General features: G+C 37.7%; 1 protein-coding gene across 1 annotated transcript in view; it reads right to left on the bottom strand.

The window, feature by feature from the left end:
* HHIP (hedgehog interacting protein) overlaps positions 1 to 20245 on the bottom strand; it is a 65364-nt gene that overhangs the window by 40940 nt on the left and 4179 nt on the right. Inside the window, exons 2-4 of the mRNA XM_054392351.1 lie at positions 17074 to 17269; positions 9926 to 10082; positions 8727 to 8928 (exon numbers count right to left, since the gene is read on the bottom strand). Of these exons, the coding sequence (XP_054248326.1) occupies positions 8727 to 8928; positions 9926 to 10082; positions 17074 to 17269 (555 nt within the window). The remainder of the gene's footprint in view (positions 1 to 8726; positions 8929 to 9925; positions 10083 to 17073; positions 17270 to 20245) is intronic.

The following is a 20245-nucleotide window of genomic DNA, read 5'->3' as shown; positions in this document are numbered from 1 at the left end:
AAAGTGATTTCAGACATTACTAGTTAGTAAGAAGCTAGTTAGGTTCATTGCCTTTAGTTATTTGTTACTGTTTTCCTTAGAATACCTACCTACTCCTGGATGTTGCAATACTGATGCACAGTCAAATCTTGTAAAAACTTATTCACAGGGATACAATGAATACAATTTTTATACAAAATAGAGGATTATATGAATTGTACCAAACTATATTCCTTTTGTCCTTTGATTTGTGACATATTGAATGTGCCATCTCAAAAGCAAAATCATTCAAGCACCCATATAATTTGTAAGGAGAATGTTTCATTACAAGAAGTGCAAAATGTTGCAAGCTGTGAAACTGACTCATTACGCTACAGGAAAGACAGAGTTTTGAATGTTCCTGCTTCAAGAACTGGAATGACTTTTAAATTAAATAATCAACTACAGATTTTTTTTTTTTTAACCAAGCATTTGTAAATAATGGGTTTGATCCAATTTTATCTGTGGCCTTCCCAGCCCCACATGCCTTTGGAGAAAACAGTCTGTGAAATAGTTTTGATTTGTCCCAGGGAGGAACAATCCAGTGGAGGGAGTAACACCTAACAGAGGCTGGTTTCTGTGAGGCAGTTCCCCAATATTCTCTGCTTTGGGATTTGTCTGTTGCTTCAAACTGTGGACATGACATTTGGAACTTCACTGTATCTGGCAGGGCTGTGATCTGTAAATAACTGTAGGGACAAATTTGAGTAATTTTATAGGTGGCTTGTTGAGTTTTATTTGATCTTACTGACCTACTTCTGCACACACATGGTTGTTAGATGAGACCACTGACTTACTACTCTTTTCCTCAAAGTCACAGTAGCAATAGTGTCCTGTCATATCCAGCAGTAATGGAACTGCCAATACTTCGAATGTGAAATTCTATTTGACTAGATCTTTGATATGTTCAGGGTTTGGTGCATGCACTAACATACATAGACATTGATTAAGGAGAGTCAACAGTGCTTAGCCACAACTTCAGCTAGGCTTCTCTAAGGTGTATAATATTATTTTACCTTCATTAGTCATAATTAAGCATTCAATTTTTAATGGGAAGTTTTGTGTTTTCTTTTTATGAAGAGCTTGAAATGGTGTCCTGTGAGCAGCTAACTTCCTTCTAATGTGCTTCCTCCTGAAAACTGATGACAATTTGAAAAACTGACATGGATATTTCAAGTGCTTTTCTTTGGTAGTTTGATTTTAAAAAAAAAAATCTCTTCCTCTTCACTCTACAGCATGACTCAGATCCATTCATCTATCAGCACTCCTGGTTATGTTGTCTCTGGGCTGTGTAGTGATTGAGAATCTAGCCAGTAGAGATTCACAGAATTTACAGGAATGTCCCAAATATAAAAGATTTTGGTGATTTACTCCCTCTTTTGTTTCTTTTCAAGGCATTTTGTTAGCACAGAAATAATGACTATTACATGAATTAAAGTTGTTGCAATTCTGCTGTAGGGATTTCGATTCGATGCCAGTGAAGATAGATCAAGGTTTTAAAAAGTATCTGCAGTAAATTGAAAACAAATGGTTGGAAGTATTTTGCAGACCTCTCTCCCACAGATTGTATATTCCATTTTCCAAATTAAATCTGAGAGAATATTACTTTATTGAGATTTATGGAATAATTTCTTTAAAAATTCCAGCAATATGAGAATGCAGCAGACACTCGGGGTGAACAAAAATAAGTGTCAGCTACTAAGTGGTTTCATCTTTTGGAGGTTTGGGCTTGGTTTTTCTTTTGGTAATGGGAAAAAATTAGTTCTGACTGTTTTTTAAAACTAAAATTATATATAAACCATTAAATTAGGGACAGATCATTTGTCCAATTTTAACTGCAAAGGGGATAAAATGGGTGGAAAACATGATAACATACTAGTGCTCCATTGGAGGAAGTGTTCCTCCCGCAGTCCAGCTTGCTGATCCTGTCTAAGGAATAGGACTTAAGAGCTTGTGAGAAAATATGTGTAACAGGATAGAGGGGAAAATTGTTCTGTGGCATCTGGGGGAAGTATATATAGGAATAGCAGTTGGGCAGTAATAACTAGGGAAGTATAGATGTTGTTCAAGTTTTAATCTTGGTGAAGACAAAGACATGACCCATTTTCTGTATGGCATAGTACAAGGGGTACAAGACCAGGAAAAAAAAAATCATATAGCTGTGATGGACAGGAACTTTCCTGACAGGGCAGTCTTAAGGACACAGTACTGTTTTGAGAGCTCTGGTGCTTCATGTGTTCCCTCAAGTATTTTAGGACCTCATTACAGATTTTAGGGTGTCCAAGAGCTTAAAGGGATGATGAATCTTGGAGCCTTAGTGGCCTGTTAAATCTCCTCCCATTAAAGAAAAACATGTGGTTGAAACTGTGTTGGCTAAAACCCATGGAATTTTCTGAGTAACTTTATTCCTTCTTTGCCATTTTGTGTTGGATATCATGATCTGCCTGCTATATTTCAGCAAACGCAATAATTCCCTTTTAATTAGATAATTACTATGTTATTCATTGGGTTTGATCACTTCTAAATTCAGCTTTTTGGTTTTAACAAATGCAGTTTCAGAAGATGATGGATTTTTACATTTTCAAAACCACTAAATGTTCAGAAAGGATTTGTACACATAACAAAATTAAAGTAGGGATTATCTAGCACTGTGTGTGGGATACAGCTATAATCTGTACAGCGCATGGAAAAGAAACTGGCATTCTCAATTGCACTGCACACATCTCTAATAACAGGGTATGAGGCATACAATTTCATGGAACACCCACAATGAAAATTATTCTTTCCAAACAGAGAATTGTTTTGGAATAAGTTAGGTTAATTGGCACCATGGGATTCCTCTCAAGGAAACACAGAACATTAAAATCTACACATGTGCATGTAAAATGATAAAGTATTATCTTCTTTCCTCTCTCAGCTCCTCAAATCTAAGACACGCTGCCCAAAATCAACAGAAACGATGAAGTTTGGTTGATTCAAGTTTCCTTAGAATAAACTGGCAATTCTTCATCTGGTCAGCTTACAACCTGAGAGTCACTGCACTGCTCTGCGGTTGCTAGCTTGGGTATGGTTATCCAGTGCAGTCTCAAACACAAAAATAGAGGTCTCCAGAGCTTTTGGCACACGCTTTCCAGAATTGTAAGAATCTGTATTTTCTGTGCAAGCAACAGAGCAATATGGTGGTAAGATACAGCCTCTTTCAAAGGACTGTTTTTAGGATTAGAACCAAAATCTGCAAATGGTTAATGGGAAATCCAGGCACATTTCACTGTTGTTATACAGTCCTTGGTTAAAACACTGTTTGTATTTTACAGTTTCTGAATAGAGTTGAAGTATATCAAGTCCTCACAGAAGTATTATCACCCTCTCAGAAATCATAAAGAACTTACACTAATAAAAATCTTTTCCTGAATTCTCATGCAGGCTGTTGTACTATTTCATTAATGCTTAAGGACATGAAACAAGGACATTCTATTTGGTTTATCTTATAAATGTCTTGGCCATTTACACACCTTAACCATTATTTCTTTCATAGTTTTTTGCCCAGTTACATCAAGATATTTAAACCAATTGTGTTTCCTAGCAGGGCAGGTCACAGGTGAGGTGTGGCCTCTTCTGAGGTGCAGGCCTCTTCAAGAGGCCCAGCTCTTCTGACCTCTTGAATGAGTGAGAAACCCCCACATCCTGTGCACCCACAAGGCTTCACAGGTAAGTCTGTCGGCAGTCTCCAGTGGAAAGCTGAGGTGTATGTGGGTTGCCTTGTCCTTTTTGCCACAACACAGACAGCACAGCGTTTCAGCGTCTCGCCAAAGATATCCTAGAGGTTCCCCTTTCATACTTTGAAGGAGGAGTTCCTCTTTCAAAGAATACCCCAAAACATATCACAGGCTACTTTCATAGTCTTGCACAGCCTGTATGAATTGCTGCATTCCACTGCACTCTTCATGGTATGACAGAAGATTCCTACCTGCATCGCTCTGAATAAGGCCTTGCAGGAGTGAAAGTACTTGTGCTCTGACCAAAAACAACTGACCAATGCACAGTAAGGAATATAACCAACTTTAACTCTTCATAAGACTATTACTTGGAAATTTGCTGAGTATAGATTTAAAACAATTGTTGTCAGCTCGCTCTGTATTTTTTTTCACTGCAAAGTTAATCTATTGACAAGGAATTACATAGGAATATAGCATTTAGAAAACTTTGGGAATTAAAACATATAAACTAGTCTTATTAAATTGTAAGTAAGATGAAATGAAAAGGTGATTATGACTTAGGATTATGGGGAAGTTTCTGTTAAAATGTTTCTGCAAGGAAAACCATAGTCTTAGAGTAGAGAAGGTGACAGAGGTCAAGGAGTCTAACTCATATGTTCTTAACAATGATCTCCAATACCATTTCATTGAGATATTCTGTCCCTTTTCCCTTCTCTGCCCTTTCCTTCCTCAGAGTCCTTGGCCTTTACCACAGTATTCCTGTAAGATGCACTAAGGATATTTTATAACTAGCTTAAAAAAAAGAAAAGACAAGAAAAAAACCTATCTCTAAACAAGCAGAAGTGCTAATTCCATAGCAGCAGTTTTAAGGATACCCATTTTGTAGGGGTTTCTACTCTAGGCAGTGTGTGAGGTGAAGTGCACCAGCAGTTCTTCTTGGCTGCACAATTTATGACCCTGTGGTCAGCAGATACACACCAGAGCTGCACCAGAGCTAGGTCACAATCAAAAAAAAAAAGAAGTAGTAATAAACTGAAAAGAACTTAAGGATCAGAGATGACAAGCAAATGAACATGCAGCCCAACTGCAATTCCATACCTAAAGAGCTAATTCAGTCGGTGGATTTATAAGTAGAAAACTACCATGTAACTACAGGGACTTGATTTTATCATTGGCAGTATTAAGATGTAAACTTGACTACTTCATACATTTCTGAGGGCCTTCGTTTTAAGAGCATGTTGGGAAGCTGAATGATTGTAGGGAAGGACCGCAAAAATGATTTATGGACTAACAGTTGCAGCCCTAGAGCTCCTTAGCTTGTCGGAAAGTATTTTGAGAGGTGTTTATAGCATGTAACTCCCAAGGGAAGTGGTAAGCTCTTCCTTTTTCTGTTGTTGCCAAATCATACCTTGATGCCTTCCCTTCTGAACAATATATTTTCGACCAAGATGTGTTTTTGGGCTTCGGAGACAAGGGGAGTGAGTGACAATTGATGTAATAGGTTGTGCTACATTTTATGGTGTCTGCCTGTAATCTAAACATTTTCAAATCTTAGGAAATAATAAGATAAAATACAGCCACAGGAGTAAGGAAATTGGGAGAACTGCTAAAGCATGCAGCATTTTTCTGTAAGTCAGATAGAACCTTGAGTACAAAGTGACTGATCTTGTAATAAGGACATATTTAGCAGTGCTACATCACAAGAAATCATCAAATTCAAGTATTTGGAATGTTCTGATCCTTTTCTTTTTCTGAGTATGTTATGGGATAAAACTCTATTTGCCTGATACTTTTAAAGCATTTCATTGCTTTGCCTAGCTTTCTGACAATAGACTCAGTTACATAAGGACTATTTTTTTCTTGATGATTAAAGTCTCCCTAAACACCAGTGAAATCAAAGTATTACTGTTATTAGTTCAATAGCTTTTCATTAAAAGTTTTTGCCTCTTTTCTCCTTGGCAACTGCTTTAAAACAAAAAGAAAATAATGGTAGTGAAAAGCAGTCTGAAAGGAAAAAATGGGTACTAATATCTTCATTTCAAAATTGTCTGTGCTGCATAACTGAAGGAACAACTGTAAAATATTTCTCTGTAACTAACAACTCTTCACCACAACATAATGAAGCAGTAAATCACCAGAACAGGGAACTTTTATTTTTGTCTTGGTTTTTTTTTCCTGCTAAATGCTTATTCTGTTCTACACACATGCCACAGCCTTAGGGTACTTTGTAATATTAATGGGCACAGGTGATGGCATCAATACTGGGATATATATTCCTGCATAGCTGAGCCCAGGTGTATGCCCTAGATTGGACTTGGAGGTGCATGTCTCATTCATGTCCATACTCCACTTTGAGGAAAGACTGATGTGCACAGCTTCTTTCTTTGCACTGCATTCTAGACACAAGGCTAAGGGTGACAGGAGGGACTTGAGCAATTACACCCATATATTTGGGTATAAAAGAGAACATTTTTAGGGAAAAAGAATTGTTTGCCTTTCTCTTGCTACCATTGCTCTAGGGTTGGAAAAGAGGTGATCAGTGTTTTTTTACTTCAATGATACTTTTGTTTACTTTTGTTTAATTCAATGATAACATTATATGGATGATGTTATATGGGAATTCATTAGATATTTGGGTTGACATCTATGAATCTGTGTAAATGAACAAAGGACCCAAAAAGGCAACATGTTACCTTGGCAAAACATTTCACTAGAGCAGGAGGGCCTGTGTTCAGTCAGGGACAACTAAACATGCATTGATTTCATTTTGCTTTCTCACTTACACCACTATCTGAGAAGAATCTGACCCATCAAGCAAAATGTATTCATCCCAATTCATCTATCTGACACTGCAGGCATTGCTTGAGTAAGCCCAGAGGACACATTTAGTCGTTTTGATAGGACATTTTTTTGATAGCTGGCTGTAGACTATCTGCACTGCCTACTGTCTACCCATACCATAACCTTCATTGCTAATTTCCAGTTTTAAAGTGTAGAACAGGTAAACAAAATTAAATACTCTTCAAGTAGTTTATTTTGCTGGATTAATTACAACTGTTGTCACAATGATCTTGGATCCTTGTAGGTAAAGGACCATGGACAATGATTGTAGGAATCAGACTGCAGAGGATAAAGATAAAAATGTTTAAGGATCCTTGTTTTAAAACTACTATTTGGATTATGTGGGGTTTGTTTTGTTCTATTTATTTATTATTTTATAAAATGTACTCATTCCTCAAATTCTTTTCCCTTTCTATTTAAGAGATGGAGTATTGCTTCTAGGCACATTCCCTTTCTCCTTACCTGTGAAGTGCATAAAGCCTCCCTTCTTGCCAGCCTGCATTAAAGCACTGCAGTACAATTATCCTCAGTCACTGGACTGTTATCTCAGGGAATTGAATTAGACCTTCTAGCTTAGAGAACATCAAACTATTTACACAAAATGTTATAGTTGAAACGGATCCAGAAACGGATCCAGTTTAGACTATTATGGTTAGGGTAGTAAAGACTAAAAAGATCAGGTCACTGATTTAAAACAGAACTAAAAGTTGTATCTGAATCTGAGGGTAGCTGTTCAGAGTCTTATCAAGCAGGCTATTGCCTATTCAGAAGCATGGAAAATCAGGTTTCTATTTAGCCCTCTAAGTTCCAGCTGTAAGAGTTTCCTCAAGGAAGGTGTGGTTGGACCAACAGTAGTTCTGTGGGAAGCTTGTGTCATTTTTTCACAGGATTTTCAGTTAAGAAATATGAAACAGTCTTAGGTTGATGTTCAAAAATACCCCTGATAAGTCTCTTCAATTTTTTTTTATCTTGAACATAATGAATGATCATCTACAGAAGCAGAAAGTGAAGCATTCAGAAAATAACAAAATCATAAAACTTGTTCTTTTCCTGGAAAAGGTGTAACACATTTCATTTCTCCCTCTCTTTCAATACAAAATAACCTCTGAGATTTAATCTCAGAAAAAAAATCCCTATCTTAACTAGCTTCTTACCTTTATAGCTGAAATACAAAATTATTAGTTAGCATGTGCTATGCATTTTAAATCAATAGCTTGTCACAATTATTAAGATTACTATCAAGAGCATGTCAATGTATCTTTAATCCATGAAGGCTTTATGATATATAGTCCTGACTCTTCTAAGAAACACCTGATTACAAGTTAAATTTCCTTTATATATTTGCATTTTGCTTGCATTACCACTCTGAAATGCAACAAGAAATTAACATGGAACAACACTTAGGACATTTCCAAGGTAAAATATCCCCCAATAGTGTCAGGAGTTTTCCATGAATACTTACCCCATACCTAGATGTAATTTCTTACCTCCACCCTCCAGTGTATTCCCATCTGTGCCCACTCACCATTCACTCCCCTGCCCATGAAAGTCTTCCCACTAAACAAGATCAAACTGTTGCCCCAACACACCCACATGTCTGAATTTAGAGGGTTAGTTGCTTTTTTTAATAGATGTTGTCCTGAAGCAGCCTCCTGCCAAGGACAGTTTGTGCCACATTGGAGGCTGAACCAAGAGTGATTGAGAAACACTGCCCCTCTCCAGGGGTCCCTGAGCATTCCCAAGCACCCTCCCATGTCCAGTTCCCAGGGCATCACTGAGCACCTGCAAGTCAAGCCCTGAGCCAAACTTGCTCCCACTGGAATCACAGCAAAACTCAGTGGGACAGAAACGAGCTCAAAGAATGAAAATACAAAAATAATGCTGCAGGCTGCTGCTCTTGGATACTTTCTTCTCAATTTAAAGTGAGGAAAAAATGAAGGGAAAGAAAAAAATGTGGAGACAGCTATATAAGATGCTATGTTTTCCTTCCTGAAACAAGGAGGTTTTCACATCTTTGCCAGATAGAACTGTAGTGTCTGTTGGCTTTAATCTTCTCTTTAATTATCAAAGGTAATTTCTGAAAAGCATTTCTTCCCCTTTTCACCATTTACAGGCTAAGATATAAAAGTAGATAGAAGTATAAAATCCAACCTTTATTCCACTTTGAACAAGCTTGTGTATATCCAAAAAAGGCTCCTTGAGTATGTCTCCTTCCGGACTTAAAATCTTCACGTATCCTTCTTTCTCAAGAATAAAGAGGCGATGGGATCCATCCCCACAGTGTACTGCTCCAACAGGCTGTCTTAGTCCACTCACAACCTCCTGAATACAGAAGCAGTTGTGCTTGTGTTTTCTAAAAGAAAATTTTGAAAATAGTGAGAAATTTCTTCTTTCTCTGAACCACAACAGATAAAATGATTGCTCTGCAGTGGTATTAAAATCTGTTGTACAATCCAGAATAAATTATTTCCTTGAATGCATGCAAGCAGATAATACTGAAAAGCAACGTGAACATTACTTGAGCAAAATTTCGTTTGTATACACAAAAGAGAAACAGTAATTAATCTTAGATCTAAAATTTAGAGGAAATTGAAAAAAAAGACAATTTATCAATATGAAATTTCTACAATACAATAAACAGCAATTTGACAAGGGACAATGGCTTCAAATTAGAGAAGAGCAGATTTAGATTGGAGGTTAGGAACAAGTTCTGTACCATGAGGGTAGTGGAACATTGGAACCGGTTGCCCCCGGAGGTAGTTGACACCCAATCCTTGGAGATATTCAAGGTGAGGCTGGACAGGGCTCTGGGTAACCTGATCTAGTTGAGGATGCCCCTGCTGACTGCAGCAGGGTTGGACTGGATGATCTTTGGAAGTCCCTTCCAACCCAGATCATTCTATGATTCTATGACAAAAATTGGTTTCTAAACCCCATTTCAAAATAATGACTTAGGATGGGACAATCTAATTTAATTGTTCTCCCAAAGGAAAATTCATGAATGAACTAAATGGGAAATCATGAAATTATTATTGTACTAATAAACTTCTTGTAATTGTTTAGGAATGTTAAATGCAGGTAGAAATTACTTCCTATAACTATGTATGGTGCACAGGGTGGATCCAACCAGGATTCTAACACCTTTTCAGCAATGCAAATATCCCATAGTACTGAAATCCTGGAGCTAATGTAACTTTCTCTTTTGACATACACTAGCAGCAGCAAAAGAAAGTAACATCTGGAAAACACAGCTGCAGAGCATAAGCACACACTGAGCTGTTTCACTGTGAAAACCACAGGCTTTGCTAGGATTTTTTTTTTCAGATTAAACAGCATTTATCTTTATGAACCTGCTGATCTCTTCCTCTTTGTCATATTCTTCCATGTGGTCCAGGGAATTAGAAGCTGGCCCTCGGACTTGCTTCCTTGGAAAATCTGGAAAGCATACACCACCATCTTTTCTTGCATAGTAAAAGCAAAATTCATCAGCTGTAGTTTGGAGAAAACCTTAAAAATGCAAAAGAGCATACAAATATTTAGTGTCTTGTTGTGGCTGCAGTTTTGTGCTATCAAACTAAGCCTTAAATAGATGATATAGTGAGTGGAAAAAGAAGTCATTTTAAACAAAGTGCTATCTGCAAAAAAGGCCTGCTCTGAATAAACACAAACTGAGTATTACCTTTTATAGTTTATTCCTCTTTTCTTTGTATTAAAACTTACTTTCAACCTGCTTAAATAGAAACACCAGTTCATTCCAAATGAAACTACAATTCACTCATTAAAAAATTAAGAAACAGTCCAGATTAGAGACTGCAGTATACTTTTCCTTGACTTTTAACCCTGTTAATTAAGTGTAGTCTCTGCTGTAAAGTAGCTTGAACAGCTTTCATGTAACATTGTTTAATTGGCTTGTTGTAGTTAAAATTTCAGTAAAGGCTTTGGCAGAAGACATGCAGGGAAGTATAATGTGGAATGCTGGCAGGAAAGGACTTCAGTGGAAGAGGTGAATAATTAGTTATCTCAGAAAGCAAGAGGTACTGTATCGACATGCAGTTGGTGGCCTGTTGACTCCCAGCATTACAGTGGGTGAAAAGAGTCCCATCGTGAGGTCTGCTCCCTCAGCCCCCATCCCCTGAAAAGGGGGATGTGTCTCCTGCTGCATTGGGGCTGGCTTTAAGCTGTATGGGATAAAATGTAGTTGTCAGGGTTTAGATTAAACTGGGAAGCATTTCAAAGACCCAGGGAAACGAGAAGTTGGTAAAAGGCAAGCCTTTGAGGAAAAATCCTGCCACTGCTGATAATATGCTATGTATAACAACAGCAAAACCATCTATTTCTGGCCACAAATTTGTTTCTAGTCATTCCTATCCAGTTTTCATCACCAGTATTCAACTTAAGAAGACAGAATTTGGCTGGTTATACATGTACTATTTTACTAAAACTTTGTTAAGGTAATATGTCTTAAGTTTCCTTTGTTCCTTTTGCATTATTGGCATACTGTGTTAGGACATACTATGGTCCAGGACATAACTCATAGGATACGCAGAATTAACACTTAATTGGAATTAGAGGTCCAATTTATGCATGGCTTTACCACTTGTGACTAATGCAGTAATCCAGAGATCTTGGCCATAAAACCCCTGGCTTACAACCTACTATAAGAGCTGATCAGGGACAGCTGTGTTTCATTGGGAAATGCCAATTTCTTAAAAGCAAAGTGTTTTCAGGAACGTTATCAGTTTTGACAAAATTTTAGTGAACATGATGTTTCTGGTCCAAATTCAAACTGCTGGTCTAAATGAAAGAGAGAAATGGACAGCAAACCTCGTATTGCTGTACTCCAATATCTTGTAATTAGGGTGTTTCATTAGGAAGAGGAATATTCAGGTCAATGCCCCTCATCTGTCAGGCAAGAGTTTGACCCCAAGTCTCCCATTTCCCAAGTAAATGTCCTAACAACGACTTTATTAGCTATCCTGGGGTGGTCTCTGTGGCTTCCTCCATGGAAAATTTCGAAAGAGTTCAATTTCTTCCTTATGTGGAACAGGAAAATTTTTTTAGATCCCAGAATTTTTGTGGAGTGGAAAAGCCTTTCCCACCCAAATATACTTCTTTTCATATGCATCTTCCTTTAAAAATATTGGAAAAATAACATGACAAAGCCTGCCTTTGGCTTCTATAAAATTGTATCTGGAAACACATGGTAGTGTTGTGGTGTAAAAGTTTAATTACCATGGTTTTGGAGCTTCAGTAAATATCATCTCTGAGGAGCTGGTTTTAATTTATAATAGTTATTTGGAGAAAATGGGAGATATAATTTCAAGTGGAACAACTGAAGAGGAACTCTGATATAATCATGGAGTAGTATTCCAAGGCTTGTAGACAGAATGCCAAAATCAAAGGTATCTACAGTCTTGCTGTTGAGTTACTTGATTTGAGAATATAGAGTTTTGTCTGTAGTAATTTATTTCTCTAGGCACAGTAGATCATTCAAAACAGTATAATAGCAAATTAGAGGGGTACAATTTCTAAGAATTTATAGAATATTCCAAGTATACCATCTACTAAACATAAAACTACTCTTGGCTTGAAAGTTATATCCAGTCAGAAAAACTGAGAGTTCTTATTGTTTACTCAGTTCTTTTCAATAACAATCAGGTGCAAACTCACTTGCCTTATGCAATGCCTTTCCTTATCTGTAAGACTAATCCCTTTTCCTTATGAAATATTTTATCATGCACTTAAGTACATGTTGCACTGCAGTTGCCTTTTGCTATTTAGCAAACCCATCAGCAGGTTCCAACAAAGGACAAGGTTTACGTTCCACTTTCCTCAGAAATGCTTGTAAAAAAGGAGGTTTGAATTAAACTCTGAAAATTAGTTCATAAATTGCTAAAATTCTGTGTGACCAGAAGGAATGTAACCTCTGTAAATACAGTTTCACCTGTGTATTAGGGATGGAATTTTGTTCTGTAAAACCCACAGTAATTTACAAAAAACACTAAATCTGCATGCTAGATTCAACCTACTAACAACTTCACTGAAGACTGATAGAAAAACATTTGCTTCTACTCTCATATCTGCTTGTGACCACTTAATGCTTGCTTTATTGTGCTTAGGTTGTAAGGTCTTTAGTCTAGAGTTTGCCATTTTGTTCAGTGTTTGTACAGTGTCCAGAAAAAAGTGGTCCTTGACAAGTGCCCCTAAGGACTACAATTGTTTGGAAGGAAAAAAAAAAAAAAGATTTTGCTCAGTCTGAGTTTATTCAAATACAGGTCTGTCACTGACCTCTGTGAGAACTATGCCTAATAAAGCCTGCAACATTTGGGCCTGTGTGAATTTCTGTACTTACTCCTTTATTTTAAAATCTCATACATATCATTACAAATGTCCTACCAGCTGTGTGTGTGCTGACAGAGCAGTGCCCTTGTTAACAAAGGAAGCTGAAATCACAAAGGAAGATTAAACATCATGTTTAAGTGTTGTACATGTCAGATTTTGCTCAGGCTTGCTTTTCCATGCTTTTAAAACTTTCTGTCTTGCAAACAAGAATCAAACTACAGACTTTTCAGTTAAGGCAGTTCCAGTGAAGGCTTTCTGTGTTCCCCTTTATAAAAAACCGTGGGAATAAGTTGCATGATTTCAAGCCTTTTCAAAGGCAAACTTCAGCTCTCAGCTGATCCTCACCTCCTCTCTCTACTCCTATTTGCAGCCAGTTATTCCTCACACAGGATCTTCCTTCCTATGCTACCTTCACCAAATTCCACTTTGTTAGATTCTCTTTTTACTCATCCTCTTCTTTGTTATACAACTCAGATGTTGTGGTGGCACTTGCCCCAGTCTTTACAGCAAGTCAAGTTCCCAGGCACTGCCTTCCTCATTTGCACGGCAGACAGGATTGAATATCCTGCACTGTTCGGAGAACACTGGCTTAGAGAGCATATGGGAATCAGGCTCACCTGCTATAAACTATGAACATACAGCTCAGTATTGTGCAAAAAAAGCATTTTCCTCTTTTTTTTTCTTCTTGGTTTGCACTTTTGACACCTGGATGCGAATTTGTTCACAAACTCCACATTTTCCTCTCTCTCAACTCTCACTGAAAACTAAATCAAAGAGCTGATTCCAGGCTGATTGTTTCAAAATGTAGGAAGTTCAGTAGTAGCTCACATCATTTCCTACAGGTTTTCAAGTGACTAGTGGCCGTCTTTTTATTCTCACATGTTGCACATACCTACATACAGGATATTTTTGTTATCGGGAGCAACATTATGAGCCACTACTATCTTTCTGCAGGTTATGTTGACTGACTATTAGTGGATTGTGTCAGAACTTCTGCAAGAGTTGTGTGAATTGGAGAATCCCTTAGACTTTCAGTATTTTGGGATGGGCTGCCTCGGTTTGGAGGTAAAAAATTACTATCAAGCATCTCTTCTGGATACTGCCTGCATTCCGATGGGCCTGGCTTTGAATTCACCCGGAACCCATTTCTTGAAATGAAAATAATGTAGTTCAAAATCTGTCCGATGTCCTTGGATGACAGAATGCACTGTGGCACAGGTTTGTCCTTAGAACATAGCACTTCCTCTAGCATGGATCAAGATTCTACTCATGCCTAAAGACAGAATCAGCCATGCTCTTCTTTACTAGCTGTACGAATAATAAATATCAGACAGTCTCCTCTTCTGACCTTGGAAAACATACCATTAGTATTGACTGAGGATACTTCATTAAGTCACTTAATTCCGGTATCTCCATCAGTAATCACTTAAACTGAGGCATACACTGAAGCTCAATGAGAAATAAAGAGAACAATCACCTAGGGTGAAGCAGGGAAGTTCTGATCTCATAGACTTTGTGACACATTAGACCCTCCTGCATTAACATATCCATACAATTCTAGCAGCTGTTGTTATTATGTCATTTGAATAACGAATCAGATCCAACTTTAATCTGGATATTCCTAAAGAAGTCAGTGGAGTTAACCAAGGATCTGTTAAGAGTTTTCATCTTTGCAAAAGGAGACAGAACAATAAATGATTTTCTGGAGCTAACTCATGAAAAAAAGGATGTCTAATTTCTCAATGTTCTTGCTTAATATGTACTGCTAAAATTTCAGTTCCAAAAGAGATGCTCGCTATGTTAAATCATTACTAATACTTCTCATTTGTGCAGGACTTAAGGGATAAAATTATTTTTGTAGTCAGCAATTTCCTTAAACTCCTTTGTATTGGTGTTCAGAAACAATTAGCACTCCCTAATGGAGGAAGAGCAATTATATGACTTTTTAACAAATGCCCAGTGAATCATTGCCAGGGACCTTGGGTTTGGGGGCCTGTTAATTTCCAACTCTTTGTTTAATCCTCCACACTAAGCTGAAAACATAGCTGCCACATTTTCTTTTTTTTTTTTCCTTCTTTTTCAGTAAATATTATTAGGGATATACAAGTCTCAAAAGTAAAAGAGGAAACCCAAATAAGTTGTTATTTTAATTATATTTTAGAATGTATAAGACTATTAAGCTGCATTAATTAATAAATGAACAAACTACAAATCCTATAGGCCACCTTCTCAAAAGGAGGGACCTGCAGATGTATCAACAACCAGTCAGGCCACCAAATTAACCCTGTTGGTAGATGTAAGCATGCAACAACTTTCTGTTAGTACAATCCACTTTCAGAACAAGTATTTAGAATGATTATTAGCATCTGATTGATGTAGGAAAAGTCCTATTTTAACTGAGGCTGAAGTATGTAAGCTCTTTCCCTGCAAAGCACAGTGCTCTGTCCAGTGCTAAAGTTATGCTTTCATCTGGTTATCTTTCAAGGCAACCTGGGTGGTCACAAAAAGCACTTGACATCTTGATGCACTTCAGCAGTTTTACATATACACAAACTTTGTAGAAAAATAAATTTGTCATTCGTCACCACATATGTTGATCTGAGGAGTGAGGTTGCTGTGGCTATAGCTCCTGTGCTGCTCTGCCCTTTCTCATTCTCTCTCCCTCCCTTTGCCTCCTTCTTTCTGCCTTTTCCCTCTTTCGCTTTTTCCAATTAAACAAATTGTTTTCTCACAAACACAGATTTTCACAGAACAACTATGAGGGACTTGCTCTGCAGAACGTGCTAACCATTTTCATAAGCTACAAACTCACATCAAAAAGTCTTTACACTGACTTTTTACATGGGCCAAACATTTAGAATATCTGATCTGTTATCGCTGTACAGCAGGCAGTCTTGGCAACTGTGATCTGTTCTGCTTTGCTTTGGGGAATGTGATAAAGAGCAAGAAACAGCTGGTTTAAGCAAGTCTTAGAAACATCTCTTAGTTTATAAAGACAATAATAATATTTTCATATTTGAATGGGTTGAGATACACAGTAACGGGAAAAAGTAAGTAAATTCAAAATGTTTTCTCAAGTCAATACAAGAACACTGCAAAAAATCCCTGCACTCTTGGGATTTCAGAGCAAACAAGTACACCCTGTACACAAGCAATTAAAAAACCCTCCTCCAAATCTCATCCACTTAAACTATCCCCTTTGCTTAAATATGTTTATATAATATTACAAAGCTGCGTCCACATGTCAGAAATGACTATTCACAAATTCATTTTTCATACCATTATCAACTCTTTTTTTTTTTTTCTCCAGTCTGTGTTGCTAGTAAAAAAAATAAATCTTAACCGGTTTAATTATTTTCTCCTGTGTGGCATTACTTGTAAGTAGTGTTTGGACAGGGAAAAAAGCATAGTTTAAAAATGACAGTCTTAAACATATAAATAATTTACTATTGAGAATACCAAAGATGCTATTTATATTTAAGACAGTATTTCTACTGTCCGTCTCCTGTGGTTATTTTGTTGATATAGTTACAAGTGAAAGCACGCATTTGGTGACTGTCTTAGACAACACAGGTCAAGTTCTGGTTTTGGTTATGTCCAGCTAACACTACAGACTACAGTGAGGAAGTATTAGGTTAGTTAAGAATTTGGTTGTTAACAGCATGTTGGAAGTTACTCAAAGATCACAGAAGTCTATCAAATAGCTTCCTTTGATTTCAATGGGCTTTAAACCCTGTGGAAAAAACATCAGTTTCTAGGGTAACAAAACCAGAAATACCCCTTTAGTCACCATCTTTGAGTCTACAGCAAACAGCATCCTTTATTTCCTGCGTTTTAAAGCTATCTCTCATCTAGAATAGCCTTTTGGATGGCCAACTGCTTGTTTACATGACATGAATGCACAAGCTAGTATTTCAACAGAGGCAATAGTTTCAGGTGCCTTTGACAACACAGAGTTTAATAGGAGGGTGGCAAGAAAGTGCTCAGAGTATTTCTTCACTACATAAACTCCTGAGATACTCTGGTTTGCTTGGGTAAAATTCCCTGGATATCAGTGGAGATTGCACCAGTGAAGAGCTGGACCTATAACTGCTCATGCAATATCAGCATTTCAAACCAGACATCCCTTAGCCCCGTATTTGGTTATAGGTTTTACCTGGTATGTGACCTCTGCAAGTATAATAGAATTCTTTACAAAAGTCTTTGCACAGGTAGGGAAGAGTTAGTTCTTTTTCAGGTGTTTCCCTTTTCTCAGGTGAGTGGAATAGGTTCTGAGCATGAGGTGAGCAGTGTGCACATTTGATTTCCTCCAGTAGCTTCGCACATTCTGTGTTGTTGGTGACAGAAAGTATCTGCAAGCCACAAACCAGAGACAAATAAATATATGACCTGTTTCCTCATCTTAAACAAGAAGAAAAGAAAAGACCACATGATCCAATGTAAAAAATAATGCCAGTGGAACCGACACGGTTAGTACAAATGCAGCACGTTTCATGTCACTGTTCTGGACACGCAGAAGTTATTGCTATGCAATATGTCATCTGTACTCTTGAGATTTTAAGCACTTGCTTCTCTTTCTTAGATAAGAATAGTACTCATTTTATAGAATCATAAAATCATTGAAGTTGGAAATGACCTCTAAAATAATCAAGTCCAAGCATCAACCCAAGACCACCACACCCACTAAACCATGTCCCTAAGTGCCATGTCTTACAAGTTTTTTTTAACGCCTCCAGCTCTTTCAAACTCCAAAACTCCAGACTCAGAGATGGTAACTCCACCACTTCTCTGCACAGCCTGTTCCAATGCCTGACCAATAGACTCATGTTGCAGATGGAGTGTTTTAGATCACTTAAAAAACACGTGTCCACAATCTCTTGCCAGGTGACCTATTCAAGTATTTAGAGACTACAAATCAAAATTCTACCATTGAAACACATCAGGTAAAACCATATCTAGGTATTTGTTCAATAGCTGTATCTTGAGCGCTACCACAGTCCAGCTACTGGAACAACTGCTGTGGAGTTCAGCAGGTGCCTTGGGTTTTCATGCTTTAAATGCTGCTCTGCTTTTTGCTCTAATGAAAACCACTTGGAGGTGGGAAAAGCTGTATGTTTGCAGACGTTCCCTTTTGTAAGCAAAATTTGTTTGCCTCTAGACTGAAACTGTAACTTTGTCCTGAAAAGGGAGCATAAATTACATGTAGTACTTGAAGGACAAAACCACGACTGATGATGTGTTTAAGTAAACGCAGGAGCCTAAGGAGCACAGTGTCGTCAAATGGTGAAAAAAAACAGCATAGTGGTCTTTATTAGTCTTTGAAAGCAGTGTACTTTGGTAAGCTCCTGTTAGCCACACTGATTGTGTTCTGATCATTCATCCTGATGGTGGGTAGTGGGAAATGTGTTCTCAGCTGAGAGGGACTGAATCTGATCCAATGCAAAAACAAAGCTCAGGTTCTCCCTGCTATTTGTTTAACAGCACTATAAACAATGACTGTAAGACACTTACACTAACAAATATTAATGCAGTAAACAACACTTGGAAATAGCACATTTGGAAATACTGGCACAGTTTTGCTGTTGTTCATATCTCTGAATTGATCTGTAGGACTTTCCAATGTCATTCCCTTGCAACATAACATTAAAGTGAATTATCTAAATTGCTTTGGTTAAAATAAGTTATTCAATACATGAAGACTCTTGACATGTTTGAGTCTGCTGTCTGATAGGTAGGGTCTCCTCTAGGATGCAGTACTTTGATAACACAGTCCTGAACTCAAGATCATAATCACGTAAACCTCAGACACCTGAGAGAAATGCGCTGCCCATCATTTGAAAGAGATTTATATTCAGAAGATTACACAATGTACATCCTGCACAGTCACACAAAATCCTATTGAAAGGAACAGTAATTCAGAAGACAAACTGTCTCCAGGAAAATTTAGTCTTCCCACAGACATATTATCACAAGGTCATCTGAAATGTCTAGTAAAGTTTAGTGGTGTAACTCGGATGGCTGATTAGAAGAACGTAATTTGGCTTCTACCCTTGTTCTGGAAGAGCTGTCATTGGCTTCAAAAAGGATTCCTCCTCTTTTGCCAGGATCGTTACATGCTTTCAATGTTCTGTCCTTTAGACTATCTGTTCTCAGACCATCCTTGGTTTCACAGCACCTGCAGTTATGTAGAATCACTGAATTTAGGTGGGAAAAGATCTGTAAGATCATCAAATCATGTGACTAACATCTGTCATATCTAGTTTATTATCTCTCTGCTCACATCTTTGTTTGGAGAGGGCAGTAAGCAATTCATTGCATGTTGTGTTTATGCAGTGGCCCTGAATTCTTTGGGGAATTCTTTCCACAGCCACTTTTTTTTCTCCTGAGAAAAGCTAAGGTTCTTTTTGCTAGGTTGCTCACTTGGGCGATAGCAGCAGAACTGTTAACCTTAGTCTTCTTTCTTGAGTTTCAGATGTTGTTCTAGATGTGGTAGATCTGGGGGAAAATGCCTTGAAGACAAGAACTAAAAATACAGTGATAGTGACAATAAACTATAATCAGAATACATAGTAACTAAAACTTGGAACTTGACTGCCCAGGATTGCAGTCCAGGTAGTAGAGAACACACTTTTTATGCTTGCAGTAATCCACACTGCTGAGGCTTCTGCAGTAGCTGGACTTTCTTAAGTGATGATGGCATCCAGACCTCGGTACTTGGTGTTACTGTGGTTCTGATGGGAAGTGACCTGGATAATTCACAGTCATTGTCTGCCTAACAGTCTGAAGCTAAGAGGGGATGACTGACAGCACTATCCGTAACTGCTGCTTTATAATGAATGTTATGTCACCAAGAAGCTGGGACCTCACCTAAAGTAAGGATGAAATGACCTATTTTGGTGTTTTCACCAAAGGAAAGCACACTATGGCTGCAAACTCTTCAGAGGAGATGCCTACATTGAGTAGTATCACCTGGTTTGCAAGAGTCTCAGATGTTTTCCTCAAGGAGCTGATCTCCGGCGGCAGGCTTTCTTGTGGTAGCAGAATGATGGGTGTTTAGAAGTATGAGTAAACATGAGGCATTGATAGGTAAATATTCAGTGTGTTTGTTGAATTAACTCCACAGTGATACAGATAGAAAACTGTACTTCCACTGGAAAGGCTCCAGAATGCATTGTGAACAGGAGGGGAAAAAAATAAAATTACAGGATAGCAAAGCTAATTTACTGTTTTTTGTGGAAAACGTAATTGACATTGCCTGCTGATACAGGAGAAGTAATGCTTGCCAACATTTCAGTCCTCAATGTTAAGACAAAAGGATCCTAATCCCC

The sequence above is a fragment of the Indicator indicator genome, chromosome 25, assembly GCF_027791375.1.
Source record: "Indicator indicator isolate 239-I01 chromosome 25, UM_Iind_1.1, whole genome shotgun sequence".
Classification (NCBI taxonomy): Eukaryota; Metazoa; Chordata; class Aves; order Piciformes; family Indicatoridae; genus Indicator; species Indicator indicator.
This window is presented reverse-complemented; position numbering and strand designations above follow the sequence as displayed.